We start from the raw sequence: 13,839 nt of genomic DNA, 5'->3' as shown, positions 1-13,839 counted from the left end.
TCTCGCTGCGGCTGGAAAAATCGCTTCAATTATGAGCGCGCCAACATTTGAAATAACGAACTTGAGAGCGCAAAAGATACGATATGTGAACGGCCCTATGCCGTTTATTTAGTCTCAAAACTCGCAAACAGAATACGAGGGCAAAAAACAGTATACGCGCGCAGAATGCCATCCACGCGCGGGTGCATTTCTGTAGTGATGGGCGATACTGAAAATTTCTGTATCGATCCGATACCAAGTAAATACAGGGCCAGTATCGCCGATACCGATACCGATACTTTTTCATTTTAAACGCATGCATTTGAACTTGTATGCACTTACAGCAGTGTGTCATGATTTATGAGGTGAATGCATCATTAATATGCTAAATCTGAACACGTTTTCATGACTACTAGGCCTAAATATTTTGTGATCTGTGCTCTCAACTCCCCTTTAATTAGTCAGTGACTTTTACAAAACTACCCAAATTATAGTACTAGCCTACTGTTCAAAAGTTTGGAGTCTGTAAGATTTTTATTTCTCTTAGTAAAAACTGTAATATTACAATTTAACAATTTAACATAGGCTATCTGTTTTCTATGCCATAGTAAACTGTAATTTATTCATGTGATCAAAGCTAAATTTTCGGCATCATTACTCCAGTCATGATGATAATTCATTTTAATATGCTGATTTGCTGCTCAGGAAACATTTCTTATTATTATCAATGTTGAAAACAGTTTCATATTTTGTTGGAAACCATGATACATTTTATGCAGAATTATTTGATGAACAAAGTTGAAAGAACAGCATTTATATGAAGTAGATTTTTTTTTACAGTGTAAAACCCTTGACTGTCACTTTTGATCAATTTAATGTATCGATCCTTGTTGAATAAAAATATTAATTTCATTAAAAAGATCTTACTGACGTCAACATTTTAAACCATTATGTACAGTTTTGGTTTGTTTATTGCGAAATAACTCCCGATTGTTTCTCTGTCGTCTAAGCAAGGCTTCGTTTCCCAAACGCACTGGGCCTGTGAGCTCAGCGAAGCACCAGCATCGAACGCTCTCTGTGATTGATTGGTTTCGTCTTGTATACAGATGACTAGGAGAAAAGGTTCTATCCTACACAATTACCCGCTAACATTCGCTTATTTTTCCACTTAGAAGCTTTTTTTACGCACTGAATTGCATGCTAAATTAATAAAAAATTACTGGTAAAAAAAACACACATTTGGATCGATATTTTTGTGTGAGGATCGATCCTTTTCGATACCACGTCAGTATCGAAGTATCGATACTTCAGGATCGATCCGCCCATCACTACATTTCTGCACCGTGAGCGCGCACAATGCCATCCTCGTGCGGCCCCTTGACGAGCTACCTCAGGCCACGAGCTAGTGGAAGAAACACTAGTGGTTCACGCTTGCGTGCATACAGCTGTTTTGGCGCGCAGTGTTCTGATTTGCCCATTTCCTATTTACTTGTTTGGTGGAGGCAATCCAGAATTACTGTTGGTAAAATTATAATCAGACCCCCTCCCCCCTTAAAAAAAATCTCTTCGGATCTGCACGATTCACATAAGTCACCCAAACTGACGTGAAAAAAGCGGGAGGCGCCGAAAAGCGCGCTGTTTGCATCCCTGATAATGGCAGAAACCATGACAACCGAGGAGTGGCGGGAAAATGAACAAAGGGAGACAGAAACTGGTGACTGCCAACTAAAAGTCCATGATAACTAAACAAACTGAACATAATAGTGACAGCATGGAGTGTAGATTAATGTGACAAAAATGTAAGCATTTTAGCATAAGACTGCAAGGCAACATAACAAAAAGTGAAAAAATGCAAGGGTCTGGCAGTGTTACACCTGTGTGAGGTTTGGGCCGCCGCTGCGTAGTGCAGAGGACTGCATCCATTCACATCCAGATCATTAATATCAGCTCCAGCTTTCACCAGAGCCACTGTACACAGATATGAGCCATTCACTGATGTGTAGTGCAATGGAGACCTGCAAAGAATTAAATTAGACATTTTGCAATCTTTCTAATTTATGACATTGACCATTTTACATTGGTCATATTCCCTGGTTTGTATTAAAGTACATAATCACTCTGGGGATAATGCCAATCATCAGGTTTTGAACATGCCAATTTTAGTGCATGTAGCAATCACAAAATATAATTTGTAATGGTATAATTAACAGAAGCATTTTTACTAGTGGTCTCATACTTGTGAATATGTACACAAGATTCACAATGTGAATGTATAACTGATTTATTATTATTGACAAATAAAGATTTTACCTTCCAAAGTCGTCCTTTTTACTCAAATCAGCACCACTGTTCAACAGCAGTTTAAGACATTCAACATTTCTGTCAGTGAACAAATTGAAAAAGAGGTGAATATACCAAAATACTATATTAAAAATTACGACATACATACTAGGAAAAGCACATAAATGGTAACCGTTTAGCGTACCCGCCTGAAGCTGCAATATGCAAACATGTCCTTCCCAGGCTGTCCAGTGTGTCTATGTCAAACCCTGCTGACAGTATGTGTTTGTTAGACATTCAATACGAGAACGTTGACATACATCTGGTTTAATCTCAAGGCAACAATGGGATAAACATTATGCATTTACATAATTTTGGATTCAAGCATCTGCAAAATTAATAACGTAAATGTCCCCTTCTAGACACTGTGTACGTGTGTGACTTTTACCTGAGGAGAGTAACTTTCGACAACAGTCTGAAAATCCGTAAAACACCGCCAAGTGCAACGGGGTCATCCCATTAATGCCTCGCCTGTACAGTTATTGTAAATGTTATTAGATTAGCATTTAAATACTTTTTAAACATAGTCTCAAGATAACCTGGAGATAAGACATGATTGCATCCATCACATTTGTGCTCTGGCTTAGTTGGTGACACGTAATGTTCAACAATGAGATGAATATAGAACAATGAATGGATGAGAACTGAACTGAGCTGGACGATGACATCACCGTTGTCTGCAGTGCTGCTTTATAGCCGAATTTAACTTATTTAATTACTGATGATCTTTACAACGGAGCTGAAATCGACACTGAAGTGAACAGTGACACAATTGCATCGTTGAATCATTATTTTCCTCTTGATCACGGTGAAGCTGCTTTAAACAATCTGTACTGTACAACGCGCTAGAGAAATAAAGGTGACTTGACTTTAAAGTAGCCAATAATTACTTTAAATTCATTCCAAGTCATTCTATAGAAACATTTACATTTTACATATATGCCAGCTAATTGGAATTCACGTTGATTTTACATTGATTTAAAGAAATCGTGGGCCATATTTTAGTCACTAGTGTTGCTGTATACTGTTGGCAACATTAAAGGCATTAGAAATACCATCAATTTTAATATATTGATTTGTACTGTAGTCCCTCCACCCCTTTATGTAAAAGAATCGGATAATGAATGTTGGAAAATGGTAAGTTTTAAATCTTTGAGTTGTGAACTGCACCAGCTGCGCTTGATTATTCCCAGGAGGGGGGATACGAACTCTAAAGTGTCTGTTCTCCTCGAGTAGTCTGTGCGTTTAAATGGTTTGTGAAGACACACCTGGCCACATCTGCACCGTTATTCAAGAGTAAACCGATGAGCAACTCGTGACCATGTTTAGCAGCAGCGTGAAGAGGAGTATTACCACATTTATCAACACACTCCACCTCAGCACCTACAGCGGAAAAACAAGAATTATATTACAAGACTGATCATTCTACATCCCACAAAGACCATTGTTAAGTTTGTCACAAATAAACTACAGGCCAGAAAGCATGATGGTCGGTTTTCTGTTGCTTTTCAGCAGCACAAACTTTGGCAGGTAGGTGGTATAAGGGAAAGGGACATTCCCATTTTGGACATATTTTTTGATATTCCACTGAAAGCAAGACACATGCTCAACATTTCTGGTCTGTTTTTCCAATAAGAGAATGACTGTGAATTTTAAAAGCATATCTGATCTGTACTAGCATATAAATGGTCTAAAAGCAAACAGACGTGGGCCAAAAAGCAAAGTAAATTTTGACAAAATTTGCTTTCTTTGTGACTATTACGTACATTAATATTTGTAAGTATAACAGATACCATTGAAACACTTGTAAGCCAGCGTATGCTGTGATTCTGGTGCTATTAGTTCCTCAGCATTTGCTTTGTTTTGAGTTTCCAGACAGAAAAAAATACATACAAAAAAGCCAACGCTGTATCAGAATGGTTTAAAATGTAACAATATGTACCTTAAAATTCACCAATCAAAATTCCTATTTTTTTATGGAATATTGCAGAATTTATGATAAATGATTTATCTGTGAACATTATTATTTTTTTTTATTATTAATGTGCCTCGTAATCTTGAATCAGAAAAACTTCTCCCTCTTGCGGCATCTCTTCTCTTCTCTGATGATGACAGCGGGGCAACCTGTCACTCACATGAGATCAGCCAATAGCAAACCACAATCATCCAATCAATTCCTCAGACAAAATCAAGCCCCGCCCACATTTGTTCTTGTTCCAGAAGCGTTTCACTTGAATATACGTCACATTAGGGAAGAAAAGACTGATTCGCAACGTCATGATTACTTTACAGTCTTAAAGTTTATGGTTTGAGCTTGGCTTTACCATTCTGAATGAGTATCTGGGAACGAGTGAAGTGTCCCTGAGTGGCGGCCATATGCAAAGGACTCTTCCCATCTTCATTCTGAAATCAAAACAAGAAAGGTCAGAGAAATAAAACCTGTAATATCCATCTGCCGTTTCTGGGTTCATGTGTCCTGACCGTAATGTTAACGTCCGCCCCGTTATTGACCAGCAGCTCCAGACACAGGGCTCCGTCGCTGGAGACGGCCGACAGATGAAGCGCAGTGCAGCCTCGGGTGTTTGAATGGTTAACATTGGCACCACAGTTAACCAGCTGACTTGCTATAACCTCTTCCCCAACATAACAAACCATGTGGAGAGCACTGTTACCAGAACCATCTGCTTCATCAATCTAACACACCAAATGAGAGAGAAAACTAAAATCAAATTTGATTCTATTTAGTATTCACAATTCATAAGTGCACATTATGTTGTCAGAATTAAGAACCATTTTTGCAGCTTACTGTGAAAAAGAATAATAATAAAGTAATCACTTACTCACAAACACTTGTGTAATTACAAATCTGTATGGATTTCTTTCTTCTGTGAAACTAATTATTGTTTTTTAAAATATATTCTTTTGCAGTTCAGTGGGAAAAAAGACTTATGGGTTTGGAGATGAGAGTAAATAAATAATGACACAATATTTATTTAATTTGGTTAACTATTCATTTAATTAAATTTTGTTTCTCATGATATGAAACAAAATATTTAAACCCAACAGAATAACCTTCTCTGCCTCTGAAACAACTTCCAAGTGATGCAATTAAAGAGCCCCTTTATTATGCTACTTAAAAGATTATTGATTTTGTTTTCAACAACAGGTTTACATGTATCTAAGGTCAAAAACTCTTTAATTTCCTCATAATATCCATTGCAGCATCAGCTCTTTCCTCTCAGTGTCTGGAACTGTTCGATCAAGGATTCAGTCTCTCTAAACCCCGCCTCTCTGAGAGCTGCTCTGCTCTTATTGGTCAGATTGCCCAGTCTGTTGTGATTGGTCGACCATGTCAGAATCTAAACGCTCATTAGCATATCGGAGTTTCAGCTCTGGATCTTCCTCAGCTCTTGATACTCAGTGATACGAACAGTAACGATGGCGTCGGTTTTACCGTATCAATCTCATCAAAGTGGATTTGCTTTGTCAGCAGAAAACACAAACGTCTCCACATGAACAACACGAACCAAACTCTTCCAGTCTCAGATAAACTACAGTGTTTGAGGGTCAAAGTAGACGTTGTTCACGGCAGCCGATGAAGAACATAGGCTGGCATTATGCAAATCTGTTACAAACCAACGCAGACTCAGCAGGAAGTGAGACTGGAATTACTGACGACTCGTTTCAGTTCAGAATCACTTCTTTTTTTTAGGAGATAAAAACTCAATTTATCTGCACTTTGATATTTGAAACTTTTCAGGCCATAAACAGCTACAGTATATTAAACACCTCTTGAAAGGTAACATCACAAAAAGCATAATAGGCGCCCTTTAAAACTACATGGGCTGAAAACATTATTAACCAATAATATCATAACCTAATATATTTAATTGAGAAGCAATTGTTCTAAAGTACGAGTAGATGCTCAATATATACATTTTTTAAAATGCCTTCAGACAAAAGTAGTAGGTGTCATATGTAGAAAAGCCCACTACTGTCTAAATACGATTCCTCACCTGTGCTCCATGTGTCAGGAGGTGTTTGACCACTTCAGTGTGTCCACTAAGAGCCGCTGCATGTAGAGGTGTAAATCCCTGCTTATCCCTGCAGGACACATCAGCACTGCGCGCTACCAAGAGCTCCACCACCTCCAGATGCCCTGATCGGCAGATACAATCAGTCTCTGTAAGATAACACACTATTCTGAGCACTATATTAATACACATGCTTCTTCAGAGGACCAGATACCTTGATGAGCAGCCAGATGGATGGGCTGCCTGTCCTTTATGTCTCTGGCACTCAGGTTGGCCCCTTTGTTTAGAAGCATGGTCACTGTCTAAGGACATTGTTGATTAGTTTTTAAGAAAAATATTACATAACATCCAAACCACATCAATAATTTTTAAAGTCCCCCTGTAGTCAATAATTGTATCCCTTAAAACTCATCAATGATTGACCAAAATTACATATTTAAGTGTTTTTTTCCTTGAAAAAATTCTTCATGGCTTAAAATAGCTTAAACGTAACTCTAGACCCCTGCCTCATTTAGTATACGCGGTTCTATGAATATGCAAATGAGCCCCGCCTCCATTCACTCACTCAGCTCAGAGATCCACTCGTTGACGATCACACGTTGATCTGATTGGTTACAAGGTAGTTTGTGACGTCAGAAACACCAGCGATTTCAAACCGTGTTATTGAGACTATATAGAAAATACTCAGCAATGGTGTCGATTTATGAATTTACACATGGTTTGTCTTAAAGCATATTAAAAACACCACATAGACATATAAACAACATTAAAAGCTTTATTTTCACCAAAGGGGGACTTTATGAGATATAGAAGGCTACGTCTGCATGAATCCGGATATATGTGAAATACGCCTTCTGTCCACAGTGAGAAGTTGTTTTTGTGCTGATCTTTTTATGAAGACGCTCTATAAAGTGGATTCGCATTGTAGTGTGGATGGAGGTATTCGAAAAAGATAATGCAAATCGCGCTATCTATTACTATATTGGCATTGGTTATTCTGCTATTTACTTTCGGTGTTGCTAAATGTTACTTTCTACAATCTTTATGATACATTCCTGTAAAGATTACAGAAATGTTTCTCACAATTGCCGTCCTGTGTCAAAACATGAGGGTAATTGTTTTTGACAATACAGTGGTGGCCAAAAGTAATGTCCGGCCTTGGAAAATTGACGACATCACCCTTTATTCAAATATTATTCAAAATTTGCTAAAGATTTTGTAAGCATAATGCGTAGTTGTGCTTGTATCAATTGTTTTATTTGTGCTGACAGGTATGGGGTATTCCCCATGAATAAAGGCTTACTGGTAACAGTGGGCTCCGGGATGGCATCCGGCGGTGTGGGAACTGTTACATGACTATAGGTAGGATTACATTCTCCTATAGAAGACCTGTGAGTTAATACCTGCGGGCACCTTGACATTGCGCCTTAAATTGCAGGAAATGGTCTACAGGGGACAACTCGATCTCAATAGGGTAATTCGACCAATAGTTGATGGTTTCCCACCGAGGTTCTATGGCCAGAGGAACCTTCTCACTAGTATTTGACAGAAAAAGGTCAATGGCCATAAAATGGAGATGGGGTCCCATTAAGGCGAGACCTAGCACTGCTAACTCCTTTGGCAGCCCCTGCATCCAGTTTCTCTCTCAGACGTACTGGTATTGCCTCTCCTCTGATCTAGAGGGACCCAGACGAGAGAAGCCCTTGACCAGTGTTATGACCACCCAAGGTAGCTTTATCTGTCCTGGCGTTGACAAAAAGCCGGAAAACTACTCATGCAGAGAAAACCTGTGGCTGCATATAACTTTGCAGAAATCAAAAACCCAATTTGAGGTAGTTACCAGTGATAAGCCAGACTAATGGTGCTGATGCTCAGGTGCTAGGGACCTCATTCTAGACTGGGAGGGACAATTCCCATGGTAAGCTACTGAACGCTTTAAGTCAGGCAGCCACTGACCAATAAGGTGCTACCACTCACCAGGACAACCAGAATGGGTGTACAGGTTGTGTTCTATTTCACCCAAAAAGACAAAGTTAATTTTTTCTTGGAATGTAAGGACGATGACCACTGGAATGACCACCGATCAAGATTTAGACTGTGAAAATATAAATGCTAGAAAGACAGCTATCATAGATATTGAATTATTTAAACGAAATGCCCATGTCGCAGCTCTTCAAGAGACAAGATTAGCAGGAGCAGGAACCATCAAGGAAGCAAATTTTACATTCTACTGGTTTGGCAAGCCAGCTGATGAACCAAGGCTGTATGGTACTGGATTAGCCATACGTAACAACCTAATCAACCAGTTCACAAACACCCACTGCAATAATGGCGCTTTTCCATTACCAGTACCAGCTCAACTCAACTCGCCTCGCCTCAACTCACTTTTCGCTCCATTTACCATTACTGATAGTACCTCCACAATAGTACCTGGTCGTCATAGTGACGCCACAGGAAACTGCCGTGACGTAATCTACGCGACACACACCCGCAGGACAATGGAGGAAATCGAGTGTATGCTGTGTTTGATCCTCGGGATGTGGCTGTTTCTCACAGCAAGACGACAAACGTTGTTTCAGGAGAGGCTGAGGGCAGCAAAACGAAACACTCCTGAAAAAACAGCTCCGTCTGGCTCGTGCAATGATGACGCGGTGAATAGTGACGATTCTCTCTGACCAATCAGCAGTCTGCAGTGTTTTCACGTCACATTTTAGTATCGCCTCAGCTCGCTCAGAACCTCGCCGGAGGTGATACGAAAAAAAGGCGGGCGACATGAATGCTAGAGTTGGGGATGACCAAAACACCTGGCCAGACTGCATTGGAAAGTTTGGTGTGGGTCGAATGAATGAAAATAGTAAACGGACACTTGAGTTCTGCTATAGAAACAATCTCTGTAATACTGACACTATTTTTCCTAGGAGACCACACAGAAAGATGAGCTGGTGCCACCCAAGACCTAAAGCATGGCACCAGCTTGACTTTGTCATTATCAAGCAGAAATATAGAAAAGAAGTCATGAACACTCGTACATACCACAATGCTGACGGTGACACTGATCAGTCTAGTTGTGTCATCCATATACAATGAACCAAAGCCTTTCCACTGTCATGTGAAACAGTCCCAAAGGATAGATATTCACAAAAAGCTTCCAAATCTCAGAGAAAGATACTGCAGCAGGCTTGAAGAAAAGTCGCAGAGCATTCCTGACACCCCAGACCCTAATATCAACTGGGAACCCATAAGAAATGTAATCTATGATGACACCACTCTACAAAGTTTTGGAAAGAAAAGAGGACAAACCCCTGATTGGTACGATGCCTCCCTACAAATTATTCAACCAGTTCTTGAGGAAAAGCGGCAAGATCTAATCCGCCTCAAATCAAGACCCACAAGACAAGCATCAGTCTCATATCGTGCCGTCAAATCTGCTACACAAGCAACCGTTTGGAAATGTGCCCAAATATACTGGGATACGCTATGTTCTAATATTGAAATTGCAATAAATTCTGGAAATATCAAAGTGATGTATAAGGCCATCAAAGGCTGCAACAGGACCTACCACCCAGGCCTGTGGTGTGCTAAACAGGAAAGATGGTACCGTCATTGAAGACAAATCAGAAAAGCTTGCATGTTGTATAGAGCATTACAGTGAGTTATACAGCTCAAAAAGCATCATCTGTTATGAAACTTTAGCTAACCTTGAAGGCTGTTGTTGTGGAAAAATTATAATAGATAAGATTAATTATGTTACTAGCTATAAAGTTCTGATTTTATATTTCTATCATGTGATAAATTTCTATCATGCTTCTCATTTCTCTGTCTAAAGATGACTAACTTTCCATTCTAGGTCTAACAATAAAACAGAATAAATCTTACTTCCTTTTCTTTTAGGATGTAACCATTGGACGAACTTTCAATATGAACTAACCATCTAACAAACATTTAACTCAATGTAATCTAGGTCAACGTAACTTTGAAGATGAACTGAACGTTCTGTTCTTCTACTGTATTAGGACATGATTGACTAAAATCTTAACCCCTTACAAGTTGTATTTAAGGATACAGGATAATTTTGCTGATGTCACTAACAAAGAATAATGAGGGGAGGGGCTTGTTTTAAACAGTGTAACCAATCATATTGATGGAGTGGTACTTGATCAGTCATAAAGAGATAATTAGTCATGATGATTCTATTTTTTTATGTGTCTGGCATTATCTCTGCTGCACAGCAAGAAAACAAGCAAGTTAGAATTATACGGTTAAACTCGGCTGTAGTCGATTGTAGACTCGCTGAAGTATAGGATTAGACGGATGCTTTAGTCGATTGTAGACTCGCTGGAGTATAGGATTAGACGGATGCTTTAGTCGATTGTAGACTCGCTGGAGAATAGGATTAGACGGATGCTTTAGTCGATTGTAGACTCGCTGGAGTATAGGATTAGACGGATGCTTTAGTCGATTGTAGACTCGCTGGAGTATAGGATTAGACGGATGCTTTAGTCGATTGTAGACTCGCTGGAGTATAGGATTAGACGGATGCTTTAGTCGATTGTAGACTCGCTGGAGAATAGGATTAGACGGATGCTTTAGTCGATTGTAGACTCGCTGGAGTATAGGATTAGACGGATGCTTTAGTCGATTGTAGACTCGCTGGAGAATAGGATTAGACGGATGCTTTAGTCGATTGTAGACTCGCTGGAGTATAGGATTAGACGGATGCTTTAGTCGATTGTAGACTCGCTGAAGTATAGGATTAGACGGATGCTTTAGTCGATTGTAGACTCACTGACGTATAGGATTAGACGGATGCTTTAGTCGATTGTAGACTCGCTGGAGTATAGGATTAGACGGATGCTTTAGTCGATTGTAGACTCGCTGGAGAATAGGATTAGACGGATGCTTTAGTCGATTGTAGACTCGCTGGAGTATAGGATTAGACGGATGCTTTAGTCGATTGTAGACTCGCTGAAGTATAGGATTAGACGGATGCTTTAGTCGATTGTAGACTCGCTGGAGTATAGGATTAGACGGATGCTTTAGTCGATTGTAGACTCACTGACGTATAGGATTAGACGGATGCTTTAGTCGATTGTAGACTCGCTGGAGTATAGGATTAGACGGATGCTTTAGTCGATTGTAGACTCACTGACGTATAGGATTAGACGGATGCTTTAGTCGATTGTAGACTCGCTGGAGTATAGGATTAGACGGATGCTTTTGTCGATTGTAGACTCGCTGGAGTATAGGATTAGACGGATGCTGTAGTCGACTGTAGACTCGCTGGAGTATAGGATTAGACGGATGCTTTAGTCGATTGTAGACTCACTGAAGTATAGGATTAGACGGATGCTGTAGTCGATTGTAGACTCGCTGGAGTATAGGATTAGACGGATGCTTTAGTCGATTGTAGACTCACTGAAGTATAGGATTAGACGGATGCTGTAGTCGATTGTAGACTCACTGAAGTATAGGATTAGACGGATGCTGTAGTCGATTGTAGACTCGCTGGAGTATAGGATTAGACGGATGCTTTAGTCGATTGTAGACTCACTGAAGTATAGGATTAGACGGATGCTGTAGTCGATTGTAGACTCACTGAAGTATAGGATTAGACGGATGCTGTAGTCGATTGTAGACTCACTGAAGTATAGGATTAGACGGATGCTTTAGTCGATTGTAGACTCGCTGGAGTATAGGATTAGACGGATGCTTTAGTCGATTGTAGACTCACTGAAGTATAGGATTAGACGGATGCTGTAGTCGATTGTAGACTCACTGAAGTATAGGAATAGACGGATGCTTTAGTCGATTGTAGACTCGCTGGAGTATAGGATTAGACGGATGCTTTAGTCGATTGTAGACTCGCTGAAGTATAGGAATAGACGGATGCTTTAGTCGATTGTAGACTCACTGAAGTATAGGAATAGACGGATGCTTTAGTCGATTGTAGACTCGCTGGAGTATAGGATTAGACGGATGCTTTAGTCGATTGTAGACTCGCTGAAGTATAGGATTAGACGGATGCTTTAGTCGATTGTAGACTCACTGAAGTATAGGATTAGACGGATGCTGTAGTCGATTGTAGACTCACTGAAGTATAGGATTAGACGGATGCTTTAGTCGATTGTAGACTCACTGAAGTATAGGATTAGACGGATGCTGTAGTCGATTGTAGACTCACTGAAGTATAGGAATAGACGGATGCTTTAGTCGATTGTAGACTCGCTGGAGTATAGGATTAGACGGATGCTTTAGTCGACTGTAGACTCGCTGGAGTATAGGATTAGACGGATGCTGTAGTCGATTGTAGACTCACTGAAGTATAGGAATAGACGGATGCTTTAGTCGATTGTAGACTCGCTGGAGTATAGGATTAGACGGATGCTTTAGTCGATTGTAGACTCGCTGAAGTATAGGATTAGACGGATGCTTTAGTCGATTGTAGACTCACTGAAGTATAGGAATAGACGGATGCTTTAGTCGATTGTAGACTCGCTGGAGTATAGGATTAGACGGATGCTTTAGTCGATTGTAGACTCACTGAAGTATAGGAATAGACGGATGCTTTAGTCGATTGTAGACTCACTGAAGTATAGGAATAGACGGATGCTTTAGTCGATTGTAGACTCACTGAAGTATAGGAATAGACGGATGCTTTAGTCGATTGTAGACTCGCTGGAGTATAGGATTAGACGGATGCTTTAGTCGATTGTAGACTCGCTGAAGTATAGGATTAGACGGATGCTTTAGTCGATTGTAGACTCACTGAAGTATAGGATTAGACGGATGCTGTAGTCGATTGTAGACTCACTGAAGTATAGGAATAGACGGATGCTTTAGTCGATTGTAGACTCGCTGGAGTATAGGATTAGACGGATGCTTTAGTCGATTGTAGACTCACTGAAGTATAGGATTAGACGGATGCTTTAGTCGATTGTAGACTCACTGAAGTATAGGAATAGACGGATGCTTTAGTCGATTGTAGACTCGCTGGAGTATAGGATTAGACGGATGCTGTAGTCGACTGTAGACTCGCTGGAGTATAGGATTAGACGGATGCTTTAGTCGATTGTAGACTCACTGAAGTATAGGATTAGACGGATGCTGTAGTCGATTGTAGACTCGCTGGAGTATAGGATTAGACGGATGCTTTAGTCGATTGTAGACTCACTGAAGTATAGGATTAGACGGATGCTGTAGTCGATTGTAGACTCACTGAAGTATAGGATTAGACGGATGCTGTAGTCGATTGTAGACTCGCTGGAGTATAGGATTAGACGGATGCTTTAGTCGATTGTAGACTCGCTGGAGTATAGGATTAGACGGATGCTTTAGTCGATTGTAGACTCACTGAAGTATAGGATTAGACGGATGCTGTAGTCGATTGTAGACTCACTGAAGTATAGGAATAGACGGATGCTTTAGTCTATTGTAGACTCGCTGGAGTATAGGATTAGACGGATGCTTTAGTCGATTGTAGACTCGC

The 13,839-nt window shown here is 40.1% G+C and overlaps 1 protein-coding gene across 2 annotated transcripts in view; it reads right to left on the bottom strand.

Moving 5' to 3' along the window:
- Positions 1 to 13,839, bottom strand: part of ankrd52b (ankyrin repeat domain 52b) — a 43,380-nt gene that overhangs the window by 20,319 nt on the left and 9,222 nt on the right. For both annotated transcript variants that reach the window (XM_077204404.1, XM_077204406.1), the window contains exons 6-14: positions 6,568 to 6,655; positions 6,336 to 6,478; positions 4,801 to 5,013; positions 4,644 to 4,722; positions 3,588 to 3,702; positions 2,708 to 2,790; positions 2,465 to 2,528; positions 2,290 to 2,358; positions 1,854 to 1,994 (exon numbers count right to left, since the gene is read on the bottom strand). In XM_077204404.1, the coding sequence (XP_077060519.1) occupies positions 1,854 to 1,994; positions 2,290 to 2,358; positions 2,465 to 2,528; positions 2,708 to 2,790; positions 3,588 to 3,702; positions 4,644 to 4,722; positions 4,801 to 5,013; positions 6,336 to 6,478; positions 6,568 to 6,655 (995 nt within the window). The remainder of the gene's footprint in view (positions 1 to 1,853; positions 1,995 to 2,289; positions 2,359 to 2,464; positions 2,529 to 2,707; positions 2,791 to 3,587; positions 3,703 to 4,643; positions 4,723 to 4,800; positions 5,014 to 6,335; positions 6,479 to 6,567; positions 6,656 to 13,839) is intronic.

Source organism: Siphateles boraxobius, unplaced genomic scaffold (genome assembly GCF_051911475.1).
Source record: "Siphateles boraxobius isolate OS27281-9 unplaced genomic scaffold, OSU_SipBor_1 5, whole genome shotgun sequence".
Taxonomy (NCBI): domain Eukaryota; kingdom Metazoa; phylum Chordata; class Actinopteri; order Cypriniformes; family Leuciscidae; genus Siphateles; species Siphateles boraxobius.
Note: the sequence above shows the minus strand (reverse complement) of the source record. Positions and strands in the feature narration are given on the sequence as shown.